General features: G+C 44.5%; 1 protein-coding gene across 6 annotated transcripts in view; it reads right to left on the bottom strand.

The window, feature by feature from the left end:
* Positions 1-476: 476 nt before the first annotated feature.
* MDGA2 (MAM domain containing glycosylphosphatidylinositol anchor 2) overlaps positions 477-13,411 on the bottom strand; it is a 664,067-nt gene continuing 651,132 nt past the window's right edge. For all 6 annotated transcript variants that reach the window (XM_073350233.1, XM_073350236.1, XM_073350237.1 and 3 more), the window contains 3 exons: positions 13,062-13,192; positions 4,315-4,420; positions 477-2,409 (listed from right to left, as the gene is read on the bottom strand). In XM_073350233.1, the coding sequence (XP_073206334.1) occupies positions 2,321-2,409; positions 4,315-4,420; positions 13,062-13,192 (326 nt within the window). In that variant the 3' untranslated portion in view covers positions 477-2,320. The remainder of the gene's footprint in view (positions 2,410-4,314; positions 4,421-13,061; positions 13,193-13,411) is intronic.

Genomic DNA, 13,411 nt, shown 5'->3' with positions numbered 1-13,411 from the left:
CCCACTCAGGCACTCCCACAGGACTAGCATATTACAAACAAGTGAAATCACTTACAAGTAGATAGTTGGCAGTACCCTTGGAAAATCCCTGTCCCTAAACGTCATGTAGTATTATGAAAACAACAAGGAGTCCGGGGGCACCTTAAAGACTAACAGATTTATTTGGGCATAAGCGTTCATGGGTAAAAAACCCACTTCATCAGATGCATGGAGTGAAAATTACAGATGCAGGCATTATCAAGTGGCTTTTTACCCACAAACGCTTATGCCCAAATAAATCTGTTAGTCTTTAAGGTGCCCCCGGACTCCTTGTTCTTTTTGTGGATACAGACTAACACGGCTACCCCCTGATACTTGACACCATGTAGTATTATGGATTCAGACAGTGACAGATTACGACACAAGAAAGCAACTCTCGCTTACACCTTTTCGTGAATAAGTGCACACAGCGCAACAAATACGCATACCACTTAGCATACCTTACCTGGAAAGAGGCTTTATTGAACATAGCTGTAAAATTATCTCTTCAGTTGAATTACTGAATTTGCACAAACATTTTTCTACAGAATAAAAAAAAATCAAGCCTTGTAATTGTTTTACTGCATCTTGTTGTGCTTTTTATATTAATATTTGAAAATGTTATATTTTGTCGTTGTTGTTTTTAATATTTGTATCCCAATTACTTGCATATCAGGTTTTTAATCCTAGGGTGTTGAACATATAATAAAATCATCATCATCATCTTGAGACAAAAGTCTTTTTTAAATGAAGTTAAAAGCGGAGATAATTTAAGGGAAAAGGTCTTCAAATTATCATAACCCACTGTATAAGGGAAATTTACAATGCATTGGAAAACTGGCCGGTTAAAGGTATGGTAGGTACTCAGGTAGCTCAAAATCATTTTTACAGGTTGTTGTTTTTTGTTTTTTGTTTTTTTTTGTAAAAGTGTCTTTTTTTAATTATGCTAAAATAATGTTTCACAATCTGCACAGAGTCTGACTAACGGGCAGAGGCATTATACCATCCATGTTTTGAATAAAGCCAGATTTGCAGGCCCCCCTGTGCGTTGGCGGCCCCCTTTTTGTGTTATTTTGTATGCACTGCAATCGCACACACACACCTTCTCGTCTCTCTAAAGCTCGGGCCAATTTCTTTTCAAATGGAGGTTAGAGTAAGACAATCCCTTTTGTGTTTGCTGCACTAAGTACATCTTAACAACCTGTTTCTCTGGTGACCCACTTGAGCATCTGGAGAAAGAAGTACTGCTCCCGTGTCCAGGACCAAAGGAAGCTATTTTCTAATGGATAATAATCTGAAAGGCCATGGCCGTCTGGAGTATCTCGTCTGAAAGGGTCTTACGCAGCAACTTTGGTCCATCCTTCTCCAGAAGCGGCTTTGTCTCCTTGCCTGCTGTTTGCACACTTCGGCTCTGTGGTTTGTTTAGAAAACAGTTTGCACAAACCACATTTTAGCAGCGCAAGCTTCTGTGTTGATTTTGTTTGTTTTTAATCAGGCTTGTTTCATTGAAGGCACTTGGTTTCCATGGCAATTTATAAAAGACGGTGGTTTGGTTTCTTCACTTCATTAGAACGGATGACTTAGCTGGGGAGGAAGGGTGTTGAAGTGGCTGCAAGCAAACTCGTTTAAGCCCGTGTCATATGTAATCCCAGGTTACACACCCTGGATAATAATGCATGCAAAAGGAGACAGCATACAGTTATCTAGCATAGCCATGAAAAAATGAAACATAAATGTCTTAAACATCTTTGATCGAGGGTTATTTTCTAGGGGAGGTGACACCCAAAGGTGAAAGGGCCTACATTTATTGAATTCTATACTAAAAACCTTCTTGAAGGGAAAATAAACGCCAGCTCTTCATATACCCTGTTTACAGTGAGGTGTTGTTTCTCTCTCGCTCACTCTCTTTTTTTGGCAGGCCATTAGGTTTCCATGGTAACAAGCAAACTATTCATTTGAAACAAAACCAGCCATGACTTTGTGCTTTGACAAGGATTTCTATAGGTCTTTTTTTCAGAGTTCAACCAGATGATGCCGTATTTCTTATAGACCACAAAAGCACCTGAAGGTCTCTTTTATGCCAGATCGCTTTTCACATGTGGTTCAGAGCCAGTTACGCTCCCATGATGCCTTTTATCCCCAGTGCTTTTTTTTTTAAATTTTTATTTATTTATTTATTTTAATGTTTTGAGTCAGTCAGTGGAGGAATCTTTGGTAGTTTGTTTTTAAATGTCCATTTTACAAAGACTCTTTCTTCATGCCAATGCCTGGTGAATCTTTCATAGCCTCTGCCAGGATAAGGTCACCTTTGATGACTTAAGACAGACATGAGGAGGATCACTGGAAAAAGCCATATATGTGCTAATGTCCCAACAGCACCTGCTCGTAAATCTACAAAGAGTGGGGGAGAAAAAGAGTGGAATTAACAATCAGAGAATCAAGAGTTTACCACCTAAGGGTAAATGGCACACTGACACTGCACAGATTGAAAGATCCCGTTTGGAAATGCAGAGGCTGGGGAACAGAATAACTCAGGGGTGCCAGCACCACCCCTCTGCCCCCCCCCACTTTTAAAAGTGCAAGGGCCATGCCCGCCTGCTTTTTAACATGGACATAGTTTGGGGGGCAGGGGACCAGAATGGCGCTGGGAGGGACTGCGCTTCACAATGTGGGAGGAAAGCAGCTCCCCCGCTGCAGAATCTAGCCCCTGCTGGTGGTGCCAGCCTCTTCCTGGTGCTTTCCAAAAGACCCGGTCCCTCTCAGGAGCCCTGCCCCTGCTCCGCCTCTTCCCCCCAAGGCCACGCCCCCTGGCCAGGCTGGAAGTCGGAACTGGGAAGCCACCAGGGAAGCTACTGTGGGGAGCCCTTAACCCTTCACCTGCCCTGGGTGGTGTGCCCCAGGGGGGCAGGGTCATGGGCTGGAGTCTGCTCTTGGGAACCCTGGCCTGCTGCCCAGGGCAGGTGGAGGGTCCAGAACTCCCCACAGTGCCCCGTGACTCTTACCATGGCCCAGCTCTGACTTCCAGCCGGGCCAGGGGGCGGGGCCTTGGGAAGAAGAGGAGGAGCAGGGGGCAAGGCCACGGAGAGGGACAGAGTCTCGTGGGCTTCCCACTTCCACCAAAGTTCCAGAGCTGTTGGGATAACTGGATGATATTTATTGATAAATAAGGGGACCAAGGTCAATCCTGGGCACTGAATAAGGCACAGGTCCTGTGAGAAAAATAGTAAGTGATCATATAATTAAAGACTGTATCATAAAAACCTATGCACAAAGTGTGTGCCTGGGGTGTGTGTGTGTGAATTAAGGTTTCACAGGCAGCCTACATTTGGGAATTTCCTAAATTTTGAGTGTTTGGCTTTGCAACCTTAAAATTCTTTTAGCATAGTTGTGAGCCTATAATATCTATCTCTAGAATCATAGAACATCAGGGTTGGCAGGGACCTCAGGAGATCATCTAGTCTAACCCCCTGCTCAAAGCAGGACCAATTCCCAATTTTTGCCCCTGATCTCTAAATGGCCCCCTCAAGGATTGAAGTCACAATCCTGGGTTTAGCAGGCCAATGCTATCCCTCCCATCTATCTATCTATCTATCTATCTCCTTCCCTCCCTTTATTCAGTCAGATTTATAAGTAGGGTAATGGAGATTTTTATGTATAATAATAATAAAACAAATAAATATATACGCACACACTCAAATGCACACACACACACACGCACACAATGTTTATTCATTGTAAAAGAAAAGGAGATCTATACACTTTTAAAATTAAGTATGTTATTAATATCCAAATGTCTGTTGTCTAGGGGACAGATTCTGATATCCTGACCTCAGTACAGTCGTACCTTACTCCGCAAACAATTCCACTGACTTCAAATGGAGTCCTATAGAGTAAGGCATGGAACGATGGGATGGTGGCTATCAGAATCTGGCTCTATATGAGGAGAACTAGTATTCCTTTAATATAGACCAGTGCCATTATATACATGCTCTCTAGCTATACACCAGAGTGCAATTTCATGGTCCTGTCCTGCCTGCCTCCCATTTGGTTTTCCTTCTCTTTGCTGCCATTACATTTTAAAAAAAATGTTATGCATTTTCATATTTGAATAGATATATTTTGGCTCCAGATTTTGGTTCCAAGGTAATATTTAAAAATCTCCATCTTTACTGGGAAATATTTTGTTTTGTTTTCTGCACCTCAGGGTCTGGTTTAGAACACAGCTCGCATTTACAGCGATGGGGAGAGGCATAAGTATCTAGACAGCTCATCACACTGTCTGGAGGACCCACTTACTGTTGGCTGGCTGGTCTGCTTTCATACACTCTCCTTCCACAATTGATACATCATCAATAGCAATATCACCTTCTATGCCAGGACCTCGGATCCCTTCAAAAATGAGCTGCAAAAAATAAATATGATACAATTAGCAATACAGGGAATTCATGACAAATAGAAAATATTCAGCTCTATTCACAGACACAAATTAATGTGGTTAAATTAAAGAGCTGTAGTTCATGACTCTCGATGTGCCTTCAGTAATGTACATACACCTGTTGAGCTTGCAGGCCAGCATCCCAGTAACGGAGAAATCATTAGTGCAGAGTCTAGGCATATGTTAACTGTAACTTGCTTTGTTTACAAGTATACACCAGGCCTGGCACAGCATGCAGGGCTATTCTGTCTGCTAGGAGCCTCAGCCCAACACCAGCGACTAGTTCCAGGGAGCAACTCTATCCCCCCGCAAAACAAAACACCTCAGCAACAACCAATGACAGCACAGCATGTCATCCCAAGACTGGACATTTGCTTGTCTGCTGCATAGCACCCACGTCCCTCAATGGGCGGCACTATAGAAATAAAGGCGTGATGGTCGTCTGGCACCACACAGTGTAGGCGTGATGGTCGTCTGGCACCATACAGTATAGGCGTGATGATCGTCTGGCACCATACAGTATAGGCCTGATGGTCGTCTGGCACCATACAGTGAAGGCGTGATGGTCGGCTGGCACCATACAGTATAGGCGTGATGATCGTCTGGCACCATACAGTATAGGCCTGATGGTCGTCTGGCACCATACAGTGAAGGCGTGATGGTCGGCTGGCACCATACAGTGTAGGCGTGATGGTCGTCTGGCACCATACAGTGTAGGCGTGATGGTCGTCTGGCACCATACAGTACAGGCGTGATGGTCGTCTGGCACCACACAGTATAGGCCTGATGGTCGTCTGGCACCATACAGTACAGGCGTGATGGTAGTCTGGCACCATACAGTGTAGGCGTGATGGTCGTCTGGCACCATACAGTGTAGGCGTGATGGTCGTCTGGCACCATACAGTGTAGGCGTGATGGTCGTCTGGCACCATACAGTGAAGGCGTGATGGTCGTCTGGCACCATACAGTACAGGCGTGATGGTCGTCTGGCACCATACAGTGAAGGCGTGATGGTCGTCTGGCACCATACAGTACAGGCGTGATGGTCGTCTGGCACCATACAGTGTAGGCGTGATGGTCGTCTGGCACCATACAGTGTAGGCGTGATGGTCGTCTGGCACCACACAGTGAAGGCGTGATGGTCGTCTGGCACCACACAGTACAGGCATGATGGTCGTCTGGCACCACACAGTGAAGGCCTGATGGTCGTCTGGCACCACACAGTACAGGCGTGATGGTCGTCTGGCACCATAGAGTACAGGCGTGATGGTCGTCTGGCACCACACAGTACAGGCGTGATGGTCGTCTGGCACCACACAGTACAGGCGTGATGGTCGTCTGGCACCATACAGTGTAGGCGTGATGGTCGTCTGGCACCACACAGTACAGGTGTGATGGTCGTCTGGCACCATACAGTACAGGCGTGATGGTCGTCTGGCACCACACAGTACAGGTGTGATGGTCGTCTGGCACCATACAGTACAGGCGTGATGGTCGTCTGGCACCATACAGTACAGGCGTGATGGTCGTCTGGCACCATACAGTGTAGGCGTGATGGTCGTCTGGCACCATACAGTGAAGGCATCTCAGATAATGTGCCATGAAAAAAGGGAGGCGTCTGCTATCTATACGACTGGCTTAAACATGAGTTTGCCCTCTGCTGGAGGTCTCTTGGCATTACAACTTATTATTGCACGTGACCTTGTTCCGGGGAAGACATGAGGGTGCGTCAATTAGACAGAGTTCAAAGAAACTCCTGGGTGAGATGAGATCAGTGGTTCTCCACTTTTCCCAAACCCATTCCACCGATCACATTTCCATACTGCGACACTCATCTAATCTAGCTGGGATCACACTGGGATCCCCTTGCTACTCAGCAATATGGAAAGGACAGGGTGGTCTTAACCCCCTCGCACCTGTTTGCAAACTGCCCCTGGTGGTCATTACCCCCAGTCTGAGAGAAACTTTGGAACAGGCTGGTGTTGTATTTAGACTTTCCTTTTGAGAGGTTCCAGAGAGTCACATGGACACTCATTCACCACTCTCTCTTTCATTTGGGGTTCTGCCAGAGTCTGTTTGGATGATGACTAGCCCCCTAAGACAAGCCTGAGAAAATATTTATTGCAAGTCACTGGAGGACATGACTGAGACTACGTCAGCACCACTGCTTATTGCGGCATATGTCCATCATGTTTTTTCCAGGTTCATACACTAGAGGAGCCTGGTCTCTCAGGAAGCACTGGGTGTCAACAGCACTTCCCATTATTGCTTTGGTGAAGGAAATGAGCAGATCCTAGCTCAACGATGAATAGCGAGAGGCTATTCCCATCCTTGTGATGGTTAGCAGTTCTCCAGTGTAGATGTTTCCCCTTGTTTTCAGGGCACCTTGAGAAAAAAAATCAGACGTGGTCCAGTGTGTTCTCAGAATATGAGAATGGTAATTGCCAACCAAGGACAGTATGTGGTTGACGAAAAAGAGAGCAACGCTGTGAGACAGTTAGAGGCAGAAATCTGTATTACTTTAGCTGGAGAGGAAAGTTATCCCAGTTTGGAGATGTCTGGCCTGTAGCAAGGTAGTTACTAATATTTGCCATAATGCCAGTTATTAATGAAGGATTACTACAGTACTGCAGAAACATGAGAAAATGTATCCAATAGCAAACTTCAAAGTCTTTCTGTAAAGGTGAAGGGAATTATGCAACCCCTATTTTGCAAGCAATCAAATTCACACAGCTATCCTTTTGAAATGCTTTCAGTTAACAGAGATGACAAGTTTTAAACTTTCATCTACTACAATATATGTATGAAATTCAAAAAACATCATATGGAAACACTGTGGCACTGATACAGAAATTAACAACTGGAAGACATTTAATTCTATTTGGAGTAATACATTACATTTAGTAATAATTCAGTTACAGTACCGATTACAGAAAACACTTAGCCGGATTCTGCTGCCACTGATTTCAGCAGCAGTTTTACCAGTGATTTAATAGGGCACAGGATTGAGCCTATCAAAGTTCTTTTGACAGGTTCCATCTTTTCTTTGCTCATTAATACAGTTCAGTCGGTGTTGTTCAGTTAGAATGAGTAGCTTTCATTACAAATGTCCAGCAAGTCCTCAATACCCAGTGAAGCAGTGCACTGCATCTCGCAAGAGGTGCTCAGCACCACACATGGATGGATATTACCATATAAATAACATTCAAGCACTACGATGTGCCAGAATACCAGATCGCAAGACATTATGCTGTGTAGAGGCAGATTTTACTTTCTTTATTCCACTTGATCGCGTTACTCATGCCGTCAGCAGTAGACACATGTCCTACGTGTATTAAGCCAAATTCACCCTCTAGGCTAGTGCTACTCAAAGTGGTGGCCCGCGGACCGGTGCCGGTCCACGAGCCATCGGCTGCCGGTCTGCACGCACATTGGAAAAAAAAATTGCCAGTCCCCCACATCAGAGAGCTTAAGAAGCACTGCTCTAGGTTGTTGACACTACGGCGGTAGAGTGGCCGGGCTCGGGGATGTATTTAAAAGCTGACTGGCGTGCCTTAAGTCACACTGCAAGTTCTGTGCTCGCAATGCTAAATAAACTGGAAAGCAGCACATTTGTAGTGGATGACTCCATCGTTATTTTACTGAAGTGTGATATTGTAGGTTAATTACTGTAACAAGGCAGGCATTAGTGTAACCAGGAACAGTAATTGGGAGAACAGCAAGGTTTCCATTTTTAGCCCACTGTCTGAAAACAGTGTTTCTGGTAATTACCCTCTCATCACATTTCCCCCACTCTAACACTTATAATGGAAAGTATTCAGCTTGAAAGGAAAATATCTTTCTCCTCTTTTCTCAAAGTGCTGCTCACCTCCCTCTCTTGGCAGGCTGTACAGAACCTGTCAACCGGGTTTAAAATCAAATCTCTCCTGGTTAGGACAAGCACTGCTTCAAGACACCAAGAACTCTATAAACAAACATACAAGCAGTTGCATTTAATTAAAATCTGCTTCTGGCAAGAAGCTGCACAGGTTTCAAAGATGGTTCCCTGTTAGCCAGGTTGGCCACTGGCTCCAAACAAATCACAGCAGAAGAGTATTGGCAATGCATGAAGCGCAGTCTAGTGTTCAGCTCGTAGTTACTTGCAGGATGTGCCAGATGATCACAATCCCCTACCAGTCTCTAGCAAAAGCTATTATCTGTGCCCATGTAATTTTACACAGCTGTTGTTAGAAATGCTGCATTTAAGCAGAAGAATAGCAGGGCTTACAAATATACTGAAGGCCACTTTACTCTCTTGACAAGTAAAATGGAAACTATGCCTTATATCTTCCCATCGATCCAGGGAGCCTCAAAGGGGATTTTGCTTTTAGTTGCTTTTTCCAATAGATGTCAGGCGGGGCGTACTTCCCTGGAGAGACTCCTGAATAGCAGTAGAAACCAGCCCACTCAAAATCCCATGTCCGAACGCCCCCTAGCTTGGCAAAGATTTCAACCTGGATCTAAATGTTCATGCTCAGAGCATCCTTAATTGGAAGGAATGATGCAGTGGGGCTCATCTTTTATCCTGAGGGCTAGTCCACACTGGCAATGTTAAAGTGCGGTCACAGCAGAGTGCTGGGGGAGAGCTCTCCCAGCGCTCTAAAAAACCACCTCCACGGGGGGCACAGCCCCCAGCGCTGGGGCACTGCCTACAGGGGCGCGTTACAGCCCTGAAACTTGCTGCGCTCAGGGGGGTGCTTTTTCACACCCCTGAGCGAGAAAGGTTCAGTGCTGTAAAGTGCCAGTGTAGACAAGCCCTAAGTCTTCTTGGCCTTCTTTTATTCCCAGGGCCCAAGTAACTATTGTAGCCAGCTTTGGAGTTTCTTGCCAACATTTCATTTGGGTCTAAGATGATGACGTTCTCAGCCTGTTTCTAGTAGCCGAAAGTCAAAATAATGAAAAAAGCTACCAATACTGGCATCCTTGTCAGGGGGCTAAGTACAGAGGACATGGACTGATGGGAATGAAAACGAAGCCACATCCATAACCCTAGAGATGACATGCAGCTTAAGTGCTTGCCTTGGGCAACCCCTGTGCTGTATCTGTTCTGTGGAGAAACAAAGCGTTTAATTCCCCAGGGCAGTCTGTCCATCTTTCACAGTCTGTCAGTCTGTTCCAGACACTAAAATTCACTTGATTTGTGTGTGCGTGCATGCTGTTTGTTTGTTTATTGACAGATCCATCCTTTCATGTAAAATATCCATTTGTTTCTGAAGAATTAAATGAATCGTGCTCATTATTCTGGACTAAATCACAACAGAGGTTTATAAGCCGAATTAGATGTTGGAAGGATGAAATCTTGCCTGGCTTTGGATAACTTCCAAAGCAGTAAATTAGGGAGATAAGGTGAGTGAGGTAATATCTTTTATTGGACTAACTCCTGTTGGTGAGAACATAAGAACGGCCAAAATGGGTCAGACCAAACGTTCATGTAGCCCGGTCTTCTGTCTTCTGACAGTGGCGAATGCCAGGTGCCCCAGAGGGAATGAACAGAACAGGTAATCATCAAGTGATCCATCCCCTGTTGCCCATTCCCAGCTTCTGGCAAACAGAGGTTAGGGACGCCATCCCTGCCCATCCTGGCTAATAGCCTTTCATTAATTTATTTAGTTCTTTTTTGAACCCTTTTACAGTCTTGGCCTTTACAACATCCTCTTGCAAGGAGTTCCACAGGTTGACTGTGCGTTGTGTGAAAGACAAGAGAGACTAGCTTTGGAACTATACAGAGCGCTTCAAGTCACCTAAAGAAGAGCTCTGTGTAAGCTCGAAAGCTTGACTCCCTCACCAACTGAAGTTGTCCCAATGGAAGATATCACCTCACCCACCTTGTCTCTCTAATGTCCTAGGACCAACACAGCTACAACAACACTGCACAAAGCTAGTTGGCACAGGTTGCCCAGGTGCAAAACAAAGTCACATTAAAACAGATGCAATCACTAACTGAGCATTTAAACTTTGTAGATTGCAGTTTGGGAGGTAAGGGGGGTCAAAAACTGAAAATGTTCACTGTTTAGGTTTTCCAACTAAACATTTCAAGAAAAGCAAGCACTCTCTGCGAAAATTAAATTTAGTGGAAAATGTTTCCCTCAAAAAAAGTTGAGACGGAAAAGTTTTGACCAGACGTAAATATGACATTTCTTTTACTTGTCTTCCTGGGCCTAGGTTTTTTCATATAACAAATAAAAAAACCCTGTAAAAATCAAATCAACCAAAGAAAATGAGCTAACTCAAGAACAAACAAAAAACTCTACACAGAGTTGTAACCTAAAAAGAGAGAAGAGTCAGAGACCCAGTGAAACCCACTAGGAACGTGGCTAGTGCTATTGATATTACATGAAAGGCATTTGCATATGGTGGTGGTGGCAATATAAAACTCTACGACAGACATGAAGACAGTAACTGCTGGTTTTTGCGATATGAATCCCTCTGAGTGCTCCACTTCAGGTGCTCATGTGCCTCCCGAGCCCTTGATTAGAGAGTTTCCATTAGCAGTTTGGCCTGTGCATATTCCCTCTACCGCCTCATGCCAGACACCAAGGCTGTATAGGCATGCTTGGGCAAAGCACCTTCAGTTCCTTCTCCGCCTTCTTCATATCCCGTAGAGAACAGTCGGAAGCAGAGGGGAAGGAGGGCGGGCAGTGGAGCACCACAGGAGGACACCTCTTGAAGAACCCCAGGTACTGCACAAGGTGAGTAACTTCCTTTTCTTCTTTTTTGAGTAGTCCCCGCGCCATGGGTTCTGCACTTCAGGTGACTTTGGAATTTAGACTAGAACCGAAGATAGTACTTAAGTACCAAATGCTGCATCGGACTGGCAGGAAGTAAAGTGTAAATACTTTGAAAGTGTATGAGGCCCAAGTCGCAGCTGTACATATACCAGATACTGAGACGTTCTTAACTAATGATGTGTTGCTTGTGATGTGATCAAATGTGCTATTACCTGCTGTGGAGGAAGAGCATCATAACAAATGACAGTACCTCCAGATAGCCATCTTGATGGTCTCTAAGCAGAGATCATGGACCCCTTGGATCTATCCATGAAGGAGATGAACAGCCTGGGTGACTTTTCAAAATGCTTCGTCCTATCAATGCGGAAAGCCAAAGCCCTTTTAACATCCAATATATGAAAACAGGACTCCTGCAGAGAACTATGTGGCTTCGGAAGAAACACTGGTAGATGAATGGAATGGTTAAGATGGAACTCCGATAGAACTTTAGGTAAGAATTTAGGGTTTTGACGTAAAGACCTTTTGTCCTTGAAGAAAACTGTAAAGGGGGGATCTGCCATCAAGGCTCTAATCTCCCCAAACCTACAGGCCAATGTGATGGCTACTAAAAAGGACATCTTCATAGATAAACTGAGCAGAGAACAGGTTGCCATTGGTTCGAATGGAGATCTCATCAGGTATCTGAGTAGCAGGTTGAGGTCTAAGGTTGGAGTAGGGTCTCTAATCTGGGGGTAGAGATTCCTGAAACCTTTAATAAGCATAGATGATACTGGGTGAGCAAATATGGAGACAGTCCCCACAGTCTTTGCTCTGTCCACGTTTTCTAGTTTACCACCTCCTCCATGTCATCCTTCTCTCATTGTTTTCTTCCCAGCGTCTTCCATGCTGCCTTTTATATGCTTGGAACAGCCTCTAGGAGCACGGACATCAAATAACTTTCCTTCTATCGTTGCCCTTTACTTTGGAAATGAAAAATTCAGGGTCAGGATCAGTAGTAATTGCCAATCCATGTTTTCAGGTTAGCAGACTTGGAGGTGCATACGTTTTGGAGCCCAGAACAATAGTGCCTAATCATCCTTGGCGAGTAGGATAGCTTTAAAGATATAAGGTTCATTTGTGCTACTTTTATGCTGGAGAGGAGTTTCTTACTCAAGCAGTTATACTGAGTTCACTGGGCTCATTCAGGTCACCAACTGCTCATCCTCATGAGTATGGATAGCAGAGTTGGGCCCATAAAACCACACATTTTTTGCAGAAGTCTGTACATGTCTCATGATCAAATCAAGCACAAAGTTTGTGAAAACCTGCGGCAAGCTGTGTAAGTCTAATGAATGCTGTGTGTATCTTTGCAAAGTCAGGAATTTTCTACAGGGAATACTGTTCCTTTGTCACCTAATTGTTACCAAAGATTCAGAGATAATTTATTTTTTTGTGGCGAGAGCATAAATTTCTAGGGATCTGATTGTGTATTGCTCCTTGGTCCCCAGACAAATTACACATGAAGCAAACTTTCTATTCAAGTTGCTCAGCTGAAAAAAAACATGTTTTACATAAACTGATAGCACCATTCCCAGCTGAAAACAGGTTACTATTCCAGGTAATGGTTGGTATTCTGACATTAAATATGCATTGTTAATCTCTGTGATCTGCACCTATTTACAAGAGGGAAAGCAATTATCTGTCCAGAAAGCAGCTTTCAGAGCTGAAATGAAGCTGTGAAATGCTGTGTCAAAAAAGCAGAAATGTAAACAGGACACTTGCTTGATTTCCCCCATCAGTGCCAAAGAGAATGCTCTATTTCCAGTGCATGCATCAGATAGCTTTACTCTCCTCTGCCTTACCTGAAATGAAGTGGTGGGGTGTATATTAACCCGGGCCTGGTTCCAGTGTTGTCCCTTATTCCCACTTGAAGACCATACTGGATTTTCTATCGTGGTCTGTCCCTTTAACCGTAGGTAAACATTCAAGCTTCCTATGAAAAAACCCAGTAACAACGTTAGTCAGTTTGGTTCTTTTGCACAGATAGTTTCTTTGTTAATAGTGTTCAGCTGTGTGCAGATTCCAGTGCAGACACTCTTTGCTACAGGTAACAGTCTGCCTTGATGCTTCAACCCCTCCCTTAGGCATTTGCCCCTTTCCCATTGTGACACACTGTACCTCAAAGTAGCACCCTGGAAGCCCCATATTCACC

This window comes from Lepidochelys kempii, chromosome 6 (genome assembly GCF_965140265.1).
Source record: "Lepidochelys kempii isolate rLepKem1 chromosome 6, rLepKem1.hap2, whole genome shotgun sequence".
In the NCBI taxonomy this organism is placed as follows: domain Eukaryota; kingdom Metazoa; phylum Chordata; order Testudines; family Cheloniidae; genus Lepidochelys; species Lepidochelys kempii.
This window is presented reverse-complemented; position numbering and strand designations above follow the sequence as displayed.